This window comes from Sinohyriopsis cumingii, chromosome 15 (assembly GCF_028554795.1).
Source record: "Sinohyriopsis cumingii isolate HCF-2022 chromosome 15, ASM2855479v2, whole genome shotgun sequence".
In the NCBI taxonomy this organism is placed as follows: Eukaryota; Metazoa; Mollusca; class Bivalvia; order Unionida; family Unionidae; genus Sinohyriopsis; species Sinohyriopsis cumingii.
The window spans coordinates 118703394-118723060 of NC_142975.1; the positions used below are offsets into that span (position 1 = coordinate 118703394).

The window sequence follows — 19667 nt, forward strand, 5'->3', positions numbered from 1 at the left end:
TCTTAAATAATGGTAATGTAATGTCTTTTACTTTTAACTGTCCAGGTGTCTCTAATAAGTCATTTAAGTATTTTGTCTTTTGCTTGTCTAAATAGTGCTACAAAATTAAAGGATTACAAGTTTCATGATTGTACATCTATGTATATGGGACAGTAAGCTAATGTACATACTAAAACTTAACATGACCACTGCAATATAAAAAGTAGGTCAATGTAACCTACTTTTACCTGTGATGAGAAACTGCTGACTTTCTGACCCTCAAAGCTGTAGGATTCTTTTTTCCTCTAAAGTGCAAACCACCCCCAAAGTTTGGTCAAGAAACTTACTCTAGAATAAAAGTCATTCTGAAAAAGTCATCTTTCTTGTAGCCCAAAGTGCTTTGACATTTCACCACAAAATCAACAGGCCTCATCGATACCTACTGTATAAGTTATAGACAAACTCCAGTCAAGGTACTTGGTCTAAAACATAAATTATTATGCAAAATACAAAATTTCTTTCGTTATATATATAGTGACCCTGATCTTTAACCATCTGATAGTGGAGAACCTAAATTATTGTGTGAAAACAAAATTGGTAACAGATGGACAACATCATAATATAATATACTCTGACATCTGGAAGGCAATAATAAAATATTTATATAAAAGAACTGAAAATGTAATAAGGTCATCTGCATATGCACATAAAATAACTGCCAAATTTCTTATGTCTACATTGAGGGTTATTCATGCAATTAAGTTAATAGGTTTCTCAGGATGGATGTACTGATGGATGGGACCAATCAAGATGACTGCTAAAAGCAGTGCAGGCATAAAAACAGAGAAAATCTAACCCATGTTTTTATCTGATTAAATGATGGAATTTCTCATCTAAGATTAGAATTAACAGAATTGTCACTAACCTTTATCATTTACTCCTGGATGGATGAAGCGACAATTGACCCCCCAGGTACAATGACCGCGGAGATAGAAGCGACAGATGGGTTTGACAGATGGCTTCCTGGTCCCTGGCTCTCGTATCTCACCCTCCTCACAGTCTTCATCCTAGAAAATAACAGCAGCCCAGTGGTCATTCTTTAAGCAAATAATAGGAAGAAAGATACATGTATCAACTTTTTGATTAACTATTTTCTAGTTCAGTAATATTCAATATTAGACAAAAAATATGTGCTTCCAACTGCATTTGTTTCAAAATTAAGGTAGGCAGGTGGGTATTTTTTTAAAACATTATATATATATATTTAATGCGAAGAGTGGGATTGTTTTAACATCAGAAAAAGTGCAAGGATCAGTAATGAGAAACTGGGAAAGTAGGCTAACCCGAAACATGCATATTCTTTTGCCTAAAGAAAATTTTTCTAAACCATAATGATAATTAGTAAGGAGTGTACAGCTGAAACTGATGAAGAAAATTCTTAAATCTTTTCGCAACATCTAATTATTATTGGATGTACAGACATGAACTAAGATGCAAAGCAATTGCTAAGTTGCATTCTGCCAAAGCAATCTGAATTTAAAAAAATTCAATTTTTTAATTGTACTATCTCATTTTGCTGGATTTCAAAGACTAATAGGAAGCTTAATGAACCCAATGGTTCAACTGCCTACAGGCAGAAATTCAAAATTATTATATAAAAAATAATAAGACATTTAAAGGATCCCACCAAGAAATTTGGATTGTACTAAGTGCTTGGAAATGAAGATGAGCAAATACCATACCTGATCGAGTTAATTCAGTGTTATATGATAACTTAATTCAATTAACAGTATATACTAACCCATACTGTCTATTAAGTTTTAATGATTGCAGAACTTTTGTTGTTGTTGTTGTAGTATGGTTCAATGCCATTTTCAGCACAAGATAGGCTATACATGGTGGCCAGTATAACTGGTAGAGGAAGAACCCTGGAAAACCCCAGGAAGAACCACCGACCCAAGAGAAGCTACTGCCAGGCTTTCTCACATACCCATGTTAGCCAAGCCTGAGATTCAAACCCACGCAGACAGAGATGAGACAGCAGTGATCCGGAACAGTGAGCGCATTAGACCACTTGGCCACTCGGGTCCCCAATGCAGAACTTTTGTTTCTTAATTGAAAATATTACTTAGCATTCTGAAAGAAAACTGAAACCAGTTGTCTGCATGCTTTAGTAATGGATGCAAGTAGGTAATTGTTAAATAAGTGTACACCCGGTCTTATATTGAATAAGCAGGCAAAGGAGGCTGTTTGGAATCCTTGCCTTTACACAAAAGATGGTGAAATGAATAAATCATCAACAGTATGCTACATGCATTAATAACATCAGCTATTCTGGAAGGTCTACAAGTGATATTGCTGCATACATGCATCAACATTATTCATCTGTGAAAGACAACCATTATTTCTCTTTAAACTCTAACTTCTTTCCTGGTCATACACTAAATCCCTCTCATTCTCCAACCACAACAAATAGGGACAAATGCACAAGAGTGGTTTCCTGCAGACTTAACAAAAACAAATTCCACGATTATTTCCAGGGCCATTTCACAAAACTCAAGGACCACAATATCTTGCATTGTCAAGTAAATTAACTGTCATGTTTGAAACTAGATTTTTTAATTGGCACTCTGTACTCCAAGAAATTACCAGGCATCAATTTTAAAAATCTACTTCGAAAATTCCATTACATTTCCAAAACTTTGCAAGGTTTTGATAAATTCCATGACTTTTCAACCCCCTGAAATTTACTTTTTAAATTCCACAATTTGTCCAGGATTCCAGAACTAGCAGAAACCCTTATGAAAGAACATGTCTTATAATAACAACTTACAATCAAAGCAAATCATGTGTAAAGCCAGTGTTGCGTGGGTTTCCAGAATGGCCAGCTTGGAAATCGATACATATTCATAAAACTGCAATCCAACCATTTATATTGTAACATGATTTCATCTGGTTATACTTACCCTTACTGAAGATTATCTCTGATTTTTAACAGTTAAAGCATTATTTGTATTAATGATTATTAATGCAAGCAGAGCGAAGATATAGATGAGCTGCAACAGTTTTCAAATAAACTTACATCTTCAAGCTCTCCGTCTGAGGACAGCCCATCCTAAAACAAAATAAAAACACAATCTGGTAAAGTGTGATCATGGAAGGACCATTATAACATCATTATCAAAATCTAACATTAAGCATTTCATCTTTAAAATAAATGTATTAGCAATCATTAAGGCATATTCCATTCATGCACTGTTTGTATGTCTGCTATGAAGAATACTGTTACTGCCGTTATATGAGATCATATCACCCTGCTTTTACTGTAGTCTGAAATTATTTGTCTGTTGAATTATGATGCCTAATGACAATTTGATATATTTTTTTACCAGATGATGATGTTTACAGACTCATCTTTTTGCAGTTTTTTTCTACTCAATCAGCTTTTTCTCCTTCAAAAATGTAGTTAATATTTTCAAGCAGCCCTGGTGGTTTTTTAAAGCATGTTTTGTACTTATGTATCATCAATGACAGTGATATTTAAGAAATAAAAGTGCTGTGATCTAGATAGGTGTCTGATAATGTTTTGTGTGAAGGACAAGTGAAGATTTAGTAAGACGTAAATTTCTTATGCTTTGTGTGAAGGACAAGTGATGATTTAGTAAGAATAGTAAATTTCTTTATCTATTAATACATCTGGCTGCAAGGAAATTTATGTCAAATTCAAGGCCTGAAAACTGTATCTAGGACCAGAAAATGGAGGTCCTGGAAAAAGGCTTTCAGTAGATAGAGAGCTCTGGAGGTATGGCAGAAATAATGCTATCATTGGTCAATAGTAGCTAAACCACTGTTATCTATGCCAAGAATGGTGAATTCTATTACTTGAGCTACAATACTACCATGGATTGGGATGGTAGATCCCCACATTTTTTACTATATATGGTCCCCTTCCTCTTCTACTAACAGTAAGCTCAACCACACCAAAGCTAATACTGATTGCAATTTTCTCATTTATGACTGATGGCACCCTTCCAGAAAGATACTGGTGTTGCTATATAAATCATAGCCTTTTCACACATGTGCAAAATACCTAAAACAAAGTTGTAGGATTCCCAATCAGTGGTTTAGGAGATAGAGTTGCATACAGATGAAGGGATGTACAGTTGGATAGATAGATCACAATATCTCCCTGTATGAATATGAAGATAAATGGCTAAATAATCACTTGCCTTTATTGCCCCTTCTTCATCTTCTCTGCTATCATCCAGTTTGTCTTTGGTGCCCTCGTGTCCCTCCATTTCCTCTTCGTAATCCAGTTCTATATGTTCTTCTGAAAGACTTGTCTGCGTTACTAGCTTCTCTGCTGGGACTCTCTTTTCCCGGCCAAGCTCCTGATCTTTATCTCCTGCCCTACCATCATGAGGACTTCTGTCCCAGGCTATTTTATGTTTACTATGGTGGGATTTAGCACGTTGGTCATCGGCTTTCTCATGTCTTTCTGTGAATGTGCCTTTGTGTGTATTATCAGATCTATCTGTTACCTGCCAATCTTTATCTCCAACTTTCTTCCTTCTCCTCATCCTTGTATCTTGTGCCAATTCATCAGCATCCCTTTTCCTCACTTTGTCTTTTTTTCTCCTACTTCTAGCTTTGAGTTTTGAACTGGCATGTCCACCACTTTTGTGTCTGTCATGACCTTTTTCAAGTTCCTTTTCCTCTTCATCCATACCTTTTTCTTCAGTCTCTTTTCCCGATTCCTCTTCACTAGATTGATTCCCTCCAATATTTTTCTCATCCTCATTCCTCATCTCACCTTCTTCAGACTCATTTTCACCCATGTATGCAACCTGTAACCCTTTCTTTTCTTCATTCTCATCTATCTCTCTATCATCTTCCTCATCATCTACTCCCTCTCCTTCATCTTCTTCCTCCTCTGAAACAGCTTCCAGATCATCATCTCCATCTTTAGCATCAGATATATCCTCTCCATCATCAGTGCCAGCCTTGTGGCCTTTCCAATTTTCCACATCATCTCCTTCTTCCTGTGATGAACCTTCATCTACATCTTCCCTTTCATCCAGTCTCCTCTCCAACCTGCCCTTTCTCTTGCTTCTCTTTGCCTCTGTTTCTCCATCTTCAGTATCCAAGTCTTTTGCTTCCTCAACAGACTCTCTTTCATCTGATTCCAAAACTTCTCCCTCACTCTCAGAATCGTATTTCTTTCTGGTATATTTATGCCGCCCATGTCTGTGTACAGGACTCAATCCCACACCCTCTTTGCCAGTATGCTTTTTATCATCTTGATGCATCACCTCATTGTCTGAAATGAAGCTATCTTCAGCTAATTTGTCAATTTCTTCCTTAACTTCTTTGTCAATTGCATCCAAATATTTTTCTCGATGAGAATCTGCATGCCTTCCATGAGAATGTGCTTTACTTCCTCTACTTGTTGAAGACGGAGAATGCAATGAATTTTCACTCACTTTTGTGACATTCTCGCTCTGAGAAACAATTTCTTCATTGTCATCAGATTCTCGAGCATCAGAACTTTCCTCTGATATGTCAGGGGCATTTTTATCTCTTTTCCTTCCTTCTTTCCTCAGATTTGTATCACCACTACTCACATCATGACTCAGATCCTCATCACCTCTAGTTGCCTCCCTTTCACCTTCACTTGCCTCGTTTTCATCACCCTCTGGTACACTATTGTCATCTACCGAATAATCACCATCTTTGTCACCTGATTCTAGATCTGTAGTACTTTCTACATGTCCTCTTTCATAGCCATAGGTCTCATGTTCTGGGAAATTTGCAGGAAGCATCTCTTCTTCACATTGGACTTCAGACCTCCTAGTGCTTCTACCATTCCCTGAGCTGACATTGCAACTGTCCTCCTCTCCAGGGTAATCAACTCTGTCTGCCTCAGAATCAGTGGAGAAATTTGAGTTACCTTCCCCAACTGGTACTCCAGAGGTTGAACTAACTCCTTCACCACAACTAGTTTGAATGACTTCATCATCAGCATAATGACCTTCAAAATCTGAATTATCATCTGCATCATGTCCTTCAATATTTATATCATCTATAGTATCATCCACATTATCAGGATAATCATGCATTCCATCATCTACATTGTCATTTACATCACTATCGAAAGTTTCATTTATACTCTCTCCTTCATTTCTACTCTCTGTAGATACTCTATCATCTTCATCATCACTTTTATCATGTCTTCCATCATCACCCCTATCAACACTTTCATCTTCTGATGCATGAGAAACTTCACCACTGCTATGAAGTTCATCCCTATCAATGTGCCCTTTGACTTCTCCATCACTGTAATCTTCATTTTCTATTAATCCAATCCCTTCCTCCCTGAAGCTTCTATTTGACTGGCTGGGCTCCTCATCCTCTGACATATTCTCAGCTGCATGTGACTGGTCAGGTGATAAAATCATTGGGCTGTTGGGGCCACCTCTTTCTCCAAGTCCCACATCTTCTCCCACTTCCACCTCACCTGCCTCCATCAAAGTAACTCCTCAAACTGAAAATAAATTGTGAACAATAAAATCAATGATTGTTCTATCGTTCCTATAAATGCAGATATTACTACTTAAACCTCTGAATAAAGACCACTCGCTAGCAGCAACTGCATTTGCTTTCATGCCATTTACTATGAACAATGGTAAATTTAACATCCACAATGAAAACATCCCAAATTTGATACGGCTTCCCAATTCGGAGTTTGACTATGTAACAGAGTGAGTCTGCGCATGTGAGAAAGCCATTTAGTTTATATCAAAGGCTTTTCTCTCATCCATGTATATAGAGTTAATATAGATAAAACTCCACTGCTCCAGTCCCTGAAACTGATTTTACCAAATCTGCACTTAAAGGAGACCAGAAACCAATGGAAATATAGAATAATAATAAAAGTACTATATGGTATAACGGTACCAATTGCGCAAGACCAGGTGGGCGGAGCCTAAGGTGTAGGGAAGATTGCATTCAGAAATAAAGAACAACACTAACTGTGATTGGTGCATTACGTAAGAGTTATACTTTCTGTTAGGCTTAAAAAAAAGTGTAGCCTCTTGGCAACATGTGAGTGTATGTTAATTTCTATTTAGATTATATTTTGTATTTTTTATGATTTTTTTAAAATATGGTACACATGGCTGAAAATGTGCCTGTTGTGACTAGATAACTCTCACCCCTGTCTAGTTCCAGTGGAGTTATCTCTCTTAAATGCAATGGAGTACCTGGTTCTGTCATTGTCAAATTGACAATCTAACACTGCTCTCTAGAAAAGTGTGTGACATGCATGCTAAAGTAGGATAGAAAATATATTTATTTCCCCAAACATTAGCATTAAGGTCTATGGAAAAACAATTGGTACCGTGATACCATATCAGAAAACCTTATTCTGAAGTATCATCTGCGACCGTAATGTCAATATTAAAATATTGGCCTATCTTCTAGGAGCTGAATTTCCGTGACCTCATATGCAAAATTTCCGCGCCTATTCGGTTACTTTCGGGATTTGACGTCATAGTAGCGACTCCAGCAGCCCAAGTGGGAGTTGCCAGAGTAAAGACAATACCATATTGCGTTGCTTACGGGTGTAATAGGACATTAAGAAAAGCCTGTGGACAACATTTTTTTCTTTTCCGAAAGATAAAGGCATAATGAAAGAGTGGATACATTATTACAAATGAGTCGATTTCAAAGCAACACCATACAGCACTCTGTGCTCGTTACATTTCTCAAAGGAATGTTACGAGAGGGATCATGAAAAAATGGCAGCTCAAGGATACGCAAATGCTAAGCCTAGACTAAACGTTGGCACTGTTCCAGATATACCTTTGAACATTTTAAATCCTGGGAAAAGTGTTAAACGTGTGAGTTACGAAAATAGGCAGAAGGCCGAGTAAGTGACATCAAAATGCAACAATCAATTCACAGATCTTTTATCTACATCAGCAGTGCTAAAAACAAATCTGATAGCCCAACACCCTGGGCCCCTCTGGTTTTAGTTCCGACCCATCCTGTATTCAAAGTGAGGTGCCCGTCAGGCTTGTCAAAACAAAAATTGCTTGCCTGAGGAAACTTTAATCGCACTGGTGAAATGAGTAAATATATTTTCAAGATGTTGACATACATGCCTTAACATGACATAATCTAAATCAAATTACTACTGACCTAAGTGAAATTTAGATTTGATTCTAATCAAATGGAGGCTTTGCTAAAAACAAGATTCTAAACCTGTCGCGTTTCGAGAAAACAGTTTTTAGTAATCTTTTAAAAATTACAAATTAAAAAAAAATTCAATGTATACATGTAATATGGATAAACGGTAATCTGTAATGATAGGAACTGATATAAAACTATTGCTTGGGCAGTTTAAATAGCAGCGATTAAAAGAAAAGAGGTCAAAGTTTCACACTAACTAGCCGACAATAGAAACGGGGGGGGGGGGACTATTGACCCCCCCCATCTCTTGACCCAATGTGCGAGCGCCCATGGGACATGCCTTTTCTCCCTGTGATACGCCTTATTATTCCCTCAGGACAAGCCCCTTTTGCATATTCTGGTCAGCTCTGGCTAAATTGCAAAAAAGCTAAAGTTTTGATTTAAGTGCGCAAACAATAAAGCCAGTGTGACTAATGAACAGAATCCTTATCCTTGCATTGATCTTGTGAAAAGGACTGCCCTTCGGACATACTTCAAAAAAAAACATGTTCGACAGTGTGTGTATGTGTAAGCACCAGCAATTGATTGCCAAATAAACGATGCCTATTTTGTTGTTACTTACAATGCCATGGACTTCAGGTTTAAGTCTTAATGCATGTAACGCTGTTTGCTGAATAAAATATTTATTCAGAATTAGTTCTTTAGGGCCACATATACTGCATGGTATATTTTGTTTTATTCCTTGTAATTTAATCAAGGTAATTAAACTTTACATATACGGTAGAGGAATGTCAGGTGTTAACTGGCCGAGTTTCTTTGGCAGAAATGGAGATGCGAGTTTGTTTGCAGAGAAAATTTCACAGTGATCATTCATTTAAGCTAACTGGTGATAATTTTATTCTTGTAATTTTTTTATTACTATAGCACTGTTGTAGTTGTTAAAAAAAACATCTGAAATTTACTTGCATAATGTTTAATCTTCACGTACTATTTACTAAAGAAGACAAAAAAGAAAAAAACTATTGTGTGATATTAATTATTTCGTCCATTGCTGGTATTAGACGTGTGTGTGTGTGTGATTTGAATTTTTAACCTATGTTAACAATTTTTCAGTCATATCGCTACGATGTCTGCAGTGTGGCAGTTTATGCTGTGGATTGCATATGTTATATCTATTCATAAATGGTTTGGGGTTGGGGTTTTTTCTGACAAATGAAAATTGACAGACATAAAGTAATAATCGGGACTTTGCTGCGAAAAATTTAGAGATATTACAAGATCAGGAGATAGATGAGGAAATACCCAAAATCGGGAGGTTTTTCTTCCGGCTTGAGAGTTGACAGGTATGAACTGTCCGGGCTTGTGGAATTTCAGTTGGGGCTTGAGTTTATTCAAGTCACCAGCCCGGGGCCTGTGCCTAAAAATTTTCTTTTAGCACTGACCAGTACAGTACATAAACTATTATATCAGACTGCAAATTCAACTTTTGAATGTGCAACGAAAATGTGGTCTCCTCCTGTCTGCCTCGCTCGCCAATGTTTATGTTTGTATTCAAGGACTGGCTAGTATTGTGTCACGGTACCACATGATCCGTCGTCTCATCAAAACTCGGAAAAACTCGGCAATTTACGGAATCATGGTATCTTCCACGCAATACAATCACTACCTGCTTACGATATTTAATTTATAAACATTGCAGTTGAATTAAAATTTGTAGAGAATTACATATGTAAAAGGAAAAGTTTTATTTCTAGTCTCCTTTAATTTGCATTTCATCTGTGTTCTGTCACTTCATTTGCATTATGTTTGTATTGCTTTTGCATTCGGACTATAATTGTATTTATGGCTACCATTTGTTTCTTTTCATTTCAAATGCATGTACCAAGGCCAGTATTTACATTTCTGATTGTATTAAGGCCAGTATTTACATTTCTGATTGTATTAAATGGCCTGCTCTATAACTTGTACACTATGTCTTATTAAAAGTGTGCTTCATAAAAAAAAATGCAAACCATCCAAAAATATACAACTGAATTTATGATAAGAAACATAACCACAATTGCAATAAATGTTAAGATACTTGTAGATAAATTTGAATTATCTCATTTTCTTTAAAATAAAATTGGACAGATACTAGTGATATAACATCAATAACAACTGTTAACAATTGTACAGTTTGTATGTAATGAAAAATTGTCCTCGTTAGGAATCTTTTCCCAGAATAGTATTCAAAAGGGCTTTTGATCGCAGAAATTTAGCAGCAGCCTGAAACAAAAGGTATAGATTTTAAAATCCATTAACTGAATGCATTAAGATGTCAGTCTGCATTCTGAATTTGTGTTCTCCATTTCCTTCAAATTGTATCTATCATTTCATCTGTGATGATCCTGCATTTGATTTGAGTTCATTTGGGATTATATTTTTTGTTTTTTCTCTATTCATCCTGTGTTAAATTGGTTTCAATTTGGACATCTTTTGCCTTTATTCTGCATTCCATTTTCATTTTGCAGATACAACTAACCCTTTAACCCCTGTATGTTATAAGATGCTAAAAAGGGAGGTAGTCACAGGGGATAAGTAGTTAGCTTGCTAGATTTATGCCTGAATAGGTATAAATTCAAATCCTACCAATGGATCAGTTAGGGTCTGCAACCCTGACAAGTTCTTGGGCAAGGCACATTACTCCAACTGCCTTAACACAAAATAACCAGCTTGTGCTTCTGTGCATTATACAAAGCCAATCCTTTTCAGGGTCTGCACTGGAATAAAGACCAATTTAATCCCTGATCGAAAATGCATTTCTTGCACCAATTTACTTTGTATAGGAGGAAAATGTATCCTCCAAAACGAGACCATATGCAAAATTTCTGGCCAAAGCGGAGTCAAATTGCAAAGTGCACAGTAACAGATTTGGTGTCACATAATGTACTGTCAGATCTTGGTTTGTGTAATTTGTTACGAGTAATCAGTACAAAGAAACAACATAGACCCTGCAGGACTCGAATTCAACACAAATTTCATTGTAGCCAGAAGGACTAGTATATTGAGAAATTTACTAGTCTTGCCAAATCTATACTAGTTCTGTTCACAAAACAATGTCACACAGCTTTCATGTACATTTACCGATTCAATTTTAAAGTTCAAACAACCAGCAACAAAACTGGATGTTTTCTGTGTGTTTGTGTTTGCGAACTGCATACACCAGTTACACCAAAATAACTGGGAAAAAAATGGCGTGGTATCACACTTTATTCATTCGACGACAGTAACAAACCACAAAGCAGTATACCACACGAAAGAACATGGCAAAAACTATTCAAAGAAATTAGTTTGCATGTTTTTTTTGTTTAAGGTTCTTTTTTTCTTGTTGCTCACTACCCAAATGCTCCAACAGTCACAAACAGGAAACCACATATTTTACATTTCCATCGAAATAATTATAAGAATTAGATCAATTTATTATGATTACCTTATTGACACATCCTTTCCATACAACTACTTTTTCTATGATGATAAGAATAGTTTTTATATTTTTCCCTTACAAGAATGAACAAATAATAGAATACACATAGAGATATCCAAGCAGAATGATGTACATTTGTTGGGAATTAAAATCTCTGAGCATGGGCATCTAAGATTTGAAAATTTTCCGCCTTATTATTAATTTCAACAATACATTGAGGTTATATTGATTAGGAACAATTACAAGTTTACAACTTATGATACCATAATTGGAGTTGTTAAATACAACGCACTGAGTGTCAGATGGCTTAGTTTGATGGGAACACACCTTTTCCAAGCTGAAACTAACACTATCTTCTGATGCTAATATTTTATAACAGTGTTTACAAAAGCCACTGCTTTCATCATGCAGAACATCTGCTGAAGTCTTTGTTAGGGAGAGGCCATTTAATTGTGGGAGGGGGCAAAGACATGTGTTTCTTGCTCTGACTTTCTTATATAAAGGACACTGCCATTCCTTTTCTTGCTTTAAATAATTCAGTCAGCTATACTATAACATCTCGTATTTCAAAACAAGGCACAATTCCCTCATTATAAGACAGGCAAAATGTGGCATTTGATAGAAGGTGTTCAGCCACCGGAAAAAAGCAAAAGTTGAATGAGAATGATGAGGAATAAGTGTAATGGAAAGTTTCAGAAGAAATGGACAAAAGACAGAATGGCTGAATTATGATGAGGAAAGGAACTTTATGTGGTGTAACTGGTGTACGCAATTCGCAAAAACAAAGACACAGAAAACATCCAATTTTGTTGCGGGTTGTTCAAACTTCAAAATTGAATCGGTAAACATACATGAAAGCTGTGTGACATTATTTTGTGAACAGGACTAGTAAAGATTTGGCAGGACTAGTAAATTTCTCAGTATAGTAGTCCTTCTGGCTACAAAGAAATTTGTATTAAATTCGAGCCCCGTACTTGTAACGTTTGGCACTGGTTAAATAGTATTTGATCTTCTGCTTTTTCCCCCATATTTTCACACAAAAAATGATTGAAGTCAGAAAGCAACTCTGACCTTAGAGCACTTCTCACTAATACCACAACAGAGCCTTGTCCAATAATTTATGACCTACATAATTGCAAGTTAAAAACTAAATTTTCAATAACATAGTATCCCAACCTTACTTTCTATTTTCCTGAATATGGTTTACAAGAACAGACAATCTAATAAAGTGGTACTTCACACAATTATTTCCCAGTACAGGTTCACTTACATTTCAAACTGATTTTATGAAGAAAATAATGTACACGCAGTTAAAATATACAGGTCACTGATTTTCTATTCTTAAAATACAAATTGCTATCTACATACTATTTCTTAACTTTCAAAACACAAGCAACATATTGAAACATGTAAACTGTACAGATGTCACTTTCTGCTGATTATGCCAATACCGTGTATAGCCGATTATCAAAATTGCTGATACAAAATTTCAAGAAACCGCCTGTTCTACAGTCAGCGAAAGCACTAGCATTTGAATGACAAGTAAACCATGCCCTATTTTTATTATAACTAACACTGCCTAAAATGGGTGCGGATTCAAATGTGGTCTCAAGCTACCATACATGTAATAAATATTTCCCACATTTTATATCCCACCTTATTTCTTATTGTTAACTGATATATGCAAATAAAACTCTTTACTAAATAACATAGTTATTCCAAATTAATTTTTGGGGGGCACATATGCTCTGTGACATGTTTCTTCATTCCATCTTTTAATTTAATTATGGTAATCATATTTCTTTCTGGTATATTTATGCCGCCCATATATGGTACAGTAATGCCAATTCAAGTTGACTCATAAGTTTCAATGGTGGGAATGGATATCATAATTTGCTTGCCAAGAAAAAATCTACAGCATTCAGTGATCATTCCTGGGACTTAGCAAGCAATTCACTCACAAACAAGCAAAGCATGAAAAGCATGGCAAAAATAAATTTCTGAACTCCTGGTTGATGGAGATGCACTTTGTAAAGCCAACCATAAGGGGGGAGGGATTTAATTCCTGAATGCATGAAATTGACGGTCGCATTATACGACACTTATCTTAATTGCAAATTACGATCATAGGGTTTTAGTATTAAAATGTCATTATCTAAATAAAGTTTCTTACAAAACTATTATTTGGAAAAAAATATGCATAATACAGATTTGCTTAATATCTGATGTTTCTATTAAAAAAAGAGAGACTGTAGGAAAGTAGATATTTTACATTTGATAATGCATTTATTTCAGGTAACAACAGTTAGACCTATGCACTAACAGTGATGCGCAGTGCAAAGACCATGGAAGCAGTGCAAAACAGTCATTTAATGATTAATTTTGTAATATGGCTGTATTGCTTGTTGTAAAGTAATAACTATCCCATCTTTTTTAGTTTTCTTCGCCTATTACATTAATAGTCTTGGAAAAATATACACTATTTATTCTGTTGATATTTTTTTTTTAAATGGCAACAAAATAATTGAGATTTTAAAAGCCAGGACCATCCCTGTAATGTGTATGCTCGAAGTTCAACAGCCAAATGATGCTTAATTGGCTGGTTGGCTGCTGTGATTGGGATGAGTGCATGCCTGGTATTGATAATTTATTGTGAGCAGACAATCAGCAGTAGTTTACAGCAAGCATGTTAAAAAGTATTTACTTTTTAGAATATACTGTCTTTCAATTAACCCCCAAATAAAATATTTATTCCTTAATTTCCACTATTCAACTCTGATTTAAAATTCAAGCCATATCAAGATGAATGTTATGATTAAATTTATATTTTGGAAATTTGTCTACATCATCACTAATTATTTCTGCCGATACCTATTTTACCAATTGTTCCAATAATTGGCCTGATTATGAGTATGGCCGATTAATTGGTACAGCTTTAGAAACATGCCAGATGCTGTTCAAGATAGAGGTATACAAATGATTTGCCTCAATAACCAAACATTCCAATAAACACAGACTACATACTCTAATATCCACATAAAAATAAAATAAATAGATCTATATTGTAAACAGGTAATTGATCTATCATTACCATATCATAAACAATTATTTCTATGATGGTTAAAAAAATGTTGTTTTTTGTACTTCCCCTTTAAGAAATGAGCAAATAATAAGACACATGCAAATGTGTTTGATATTAAATTATCTGATCTTTGATTTGAGTTTTCTACATTATTATTCATTTCAGCAACAAGTTGTATTCAGATCAATTACAGACTGTTTCTAAGCTTTTTTTTAAAACTGTGTGACCATATCTGAGGATTATAATAGAACACCTAAGTCTGAGGGCTTCCTATCATAAAAATACACATTTCACAAATCGAAAATGGCATCATCTTTGTATTCTAACCCGTATAAATATTTAATAAGTGTTGACAATGGTAACTGCATTGATTTCTGCAGAAATATTTGAGTGAGGGAAAAACTACTTAATTAACTAAATTAATCAACTAATAACTGTTGTCTTACAATTTGTAGTATAAATAATACCTTATTTCCAACAACTGTTTTACCTGAAATAAATTTATCTTGTGATGAAAAAAATATTCAGATTGGAAAGATAATCTTAAACATACTCCAATTTCAAACGACTTTCGCATTCCTTGGCTACCATCATTTTCTAACCAACTAAAGTGTATGTCAATGGAACTTGAAAATGCATCCATTTACTTGTGTCAAAAATGTATTCCATCTGGAAAAAGAGTTAAGTTCCATCCTCTAATGCAATCAGACTTAAATATCAAAATATGTGCAACAGTGTCAATATTAGCTACGATGTCATAGCCTCATTTTGATTTGTTGTGGTTGAGGCTACAAACTGATCCCATATCATGTAAAGGAGCAACAAAAACCATCACTAATGTCAGAAAAATAAACTGTAGAAATCTACTACATAAGTATAATCATGTTGTGAAAGAAGTTTGGCTTATTTTGAATTTATTAAGCCCTTACATGATAAAATAAATTGGCATGGTTCCACTAACCTCACCGTGTGCGCCATGACAGATAACGCGAGACTCTCTCCGTGACACCTTTTCTATGTAAGGTTCGCCACACCATATTTGGATATTCTACACTATGTTATTATAAATCAAGTGGTGATTAATCGCTTCTTGGTGGAATTTCAAAGTTGCCGACAAACCATATTTACTTTTAATGCGCAGAATTTCTGACTCAACCATGCCAAATTTTTCCTATGATTTGTTTATATTTCCAAATAAGGCTTCAATGTTCTTATATGGCACACAAGCAAATGAGGCTGAGAACGGAAGTAATCATTATTTGAACTAATATGCCAGATGATCTAAACAAAAATATTGGATAAAAAAGGTAAACAAGATTTTACAACTATTTCTACAATGATTTTCGATATTTCTGGCATTAAATAAGAGGACTATTCAATTTATTGGATTATATACAATGAATATGTTCAAATTGTTATTATTGGACTAAAAGAGCGCCGGGTGTGAATCACACCCCGCTTGCTCCATTGACATGTATATGCTCATGTTAGTATCCTGTCCACGAGGTAGGAGTAAGGGTACTAATATTAGTATGTCAATATCAAATGCCAAGTTTGTGAAATTCTTGCACACTTGTCCTCGAAAAAAACAGTCAGTTGACCGTTGAAAAGTCTACATACCACCATCTGAGTTCGATGACATCCCACTCATACAATATTATCAGAGCGGACGTAGTACACAGTTGGAATAGGTCCCATTCAACATGTACCCACCTAAGACAAATGGTTCACGATATATACAATCAATAAATTAAATATAAACGACATTTCGTTAATCTTTCAGCAAATATGTATCAGATAGCTGGCTACGATGATTACAAGAAATTTTTTGTTAGATCTTCTGCCAGCAAGCACCATATGAATACAAATTTTCAATAGCAAACGAGGTCATTAAGCATTCAAAAATATTGGATAAATATCTACCGTATGCCTTACCTATGTTTTATAATATAAACCTGTTTCTGTAGCACAATATGGCTTTATCAGATAGCAACTATTGACCGTGGAAAACAAATCTAATGATTGGATCCTCATGAACAATCGCCTGTTTATCCTCTTAAGGACTAGAAGTCGCCATTGCTGGCCTCTGATTGGTTCACGTGACAGAGCATCGACAGCGGTGTGAGCCGATATTCTGTATGTGCTATATTATATCTAGTGCGTAATTTTGGGATTAACGATTAATTCATCATTAAAAGTAAGAAATAATGATGGAAACATTGAAAGAAATGCATAATAGATGTTTAGTATATATTATAAGAAACTACAGACTTTCAAAGAAGAGAAAATAAAACGGTTTTCTGTTAGTATAAATCGAGTTACCAATATTCGACAATTGCTTTTCAAGATCAGAAAATAATTCCAATACAACAAAGATATTTGCAGACATCACAAAATTACTTCCTAATAATACATACTTATTCTACCAGACAAATATATTTTCTAAAAATAGAAATCATCATACAATAATAATTGTATTGGGAGACAAGCGGGAATTAACATTAGCCCATAAGTTACAATGTATGGGGCTCTTGGTACGGAGGGTGACAAAAGTTCTAGAAACAATTGTGGTACAGGGACAAACTGTAACCTTGTCACAATTTTATGATCGTAATTGAGGTTACATAGTAACATTATCAGAGCTGACCTCAATATGCCCTACTATATGATACTATATGGGAAATCCTATGTTAAAATTGTCCATAGCTTTAACACGGGCATGGTTATTATGGAGACAGAAGTATTTATAGACACAAACGTGTCATGGGGAGAAAAGTGTTTATAGGTCATGGGAAAACGTAATGTTAACTTTGTGATTGTTATTGGCTATGTCCATCTTAACAAAATATATGGGGATTTTACGGGAAATGTATCGCAAACATCGTCCGGAGAAGAAGTAAAAAAGAGCTCTTTTAGTAATGCCCAGCACGCGCTTTTTTATTTCTGTGCAAAGCTATAGGGGTCTATGGCAATTTAATATGGAAAAAGAGTAGAAAATTTATGGCTTCAACGAGTTTAAAGGTTGTGGAGGTATAAGATGATTTAACACTGGAACAATTCTCTATCAAATAGGTATTGGATAGTAGAGGTGCTTAGTTATCTAATATCAAACACCAAACACACACTATCCATAATTAACTACTTGTGTAGTGTCTAAAAAGCTACAACTACCATCAGATGAAAGGGGTATGATATAAAAGAAGGGATGAAATCACACATGCTATGCAGCACATCACCTCTACTATCCAATACCCTATATTCACTATCCAAAACGACCTTTGTAGATATTAAAAATCTACACCTACTATTAAACGGAAGGGGTAGGATGTAATAGAAGGGACGAATTTATATAAACACCAACAATACTGTCCAAAACCCCATACACACTATCCAGAACGTCATGTTTGGTGTATAGTAAAAACCACGACTGGTTCTATAATATGTGGCAAGAGAGCTTCGATGCTTTGGTCTCCAGAGAAGACAGTGGAGGTAAAGAATGAGCGTTTATTCCACTTTCTCTAACTTTTCTTTTCAGAGATGAGAGTCCATGCCTCTTCCAGATTCTCTTCCAACTTTACTTCTACGCTCATCATCATATATTTCTCGCGTTATGTCTGACTAGGATGATCAATTTGACATCTATATCAATGTTTTCTAATGAGACCAGTAATTCGTTCAATCACGTCAGTAGGATTTATTAGCAAGTATTATTTTTAGTGTCTATTATCAAAAGAAAGGAAATTGTTTAAAGGAGATTAAATCTCACAAGGATACTATCCAACACCTACTTTTAACATACTATCCAGTACCCAATTTTGTATTACTATCCAAAACCCACATTTTGAGTACTATCAAACACCCACGTTTTATTTACTATCCAACACCCACGTTTTATTGATCTCCGTCACGCTGTGGGAGTGATCAGGACCCCCTCACTAACTAACAAACGAAAATTGTATGAGTGCTTTACACAAATTACACATATATACACGCAAACTTACTATGCTTTAAAAGTGGTAGGATGTTAAGCAAAAATGAGATGCCTCTTCCAGATACTCCTCCAACTTTTCATCTTTACCCATCATCATACATTTCACATGTTGTGTCTGACTAGGATTATCGATTTGATATCCATAACAATGTTCTCTGATGAGACCTGTAATTATTTCTCCTAAGTCAGTAGAAAACAGGAAACTAAATGTTAATCTTGCTATGGTCACCTCTACATCATGACTATATTTTATCTCCTTTCTTATTCTAGCTCAAAAACATTATATAATGGGATGTTCTGAATTCTTACAAATGGTCCAGCAAGACTATAATAGGATGTACTGAATACTTACAAATAGTCCAGAAAATAAATGTATAATTGGCGTACTGCAAACTTTCAGATAGTCCAGAAAGTCTACACTAGTCTATAATAGGGTGTACTGTCAACTTGAAAATGGTCCAAAAAGTCTATGCAAGTGTGCAACGAAAACTTACAATGGTTCTAAAAGTCTATAATATGGTTAAATTCTCGGCTGTCTATATCCCTTTTGTCTAAGAACAATTAATTATTGATAATTGTACTGTTTTGTGATAATTGTTGTGTTTTAATACTACTTCATTATTTTTAGGGCCCCAATAGCAATGCAATCACGTGTTTTGTGCTCCAAGCACACACACACACACACACACACACACACACAGTATTTGGTAAAAATGACACTGTGGGTGTTGTCCTAGTTTATTTATTGAAGATCCCAAACCAAAACGTTATTTTGCATGAAATTTCGATCCTGAAATTGTTCTTATTATTCACTGCTGAATTACAGATCAGTACTGGTAGATCGGTGTTTTCCAAACGTACGATATTCACGTACCCCTTTTGGGACATCAGTCTTATCGGCGTACCACTTTTCACAATGCCTCGTTGTTATTGTTTTGAATATCAAAAGATAATTTGTG

The 19667-nt window shown here is 35.2% G+C and overlaps 1 protein-coding gene across 3 annotated transcripts in view; it reads right to left on the reverse strand.

The window, feature by feature from the left end:
• The window catches only part of LOC149782577 (uncharacterized), a 65962-nt gene extending 49158 nt beyond the window's left edge, over nucleotides 1–16804 (reverse strand). For all 3 annotated transcript variants that reach the window (XM_089934037.1, XM_089934036.1, XM_089934035.1), the window contains exons 1-4: nucleotides 16653–16804; nucleotides 4209–6523; nucleotides 3062–3094; nucleotides 905–1046 (exon numbers count right to left, since the gene is read on the reverse strand). In XM_089934037.1, the coding sequence (XP_089790163.1) occupies nucleotides 905–1046; nucleotides 3062–3094; nucleotides 4209–6506 (2473 nt within the window). In that variant the 5' untranslated portion in view covers nucleotides 6507–6523; nucleotides 16653–16804. The remainder of the gene's footprint in view (nucleotides 1–904; nucleotides 1047–3061; nucleotides 3095–4208; nucleotides 6524–16652) is intronic.
• Nucleotides 16805–19667: the final 2863 nt, after the last annotated feature.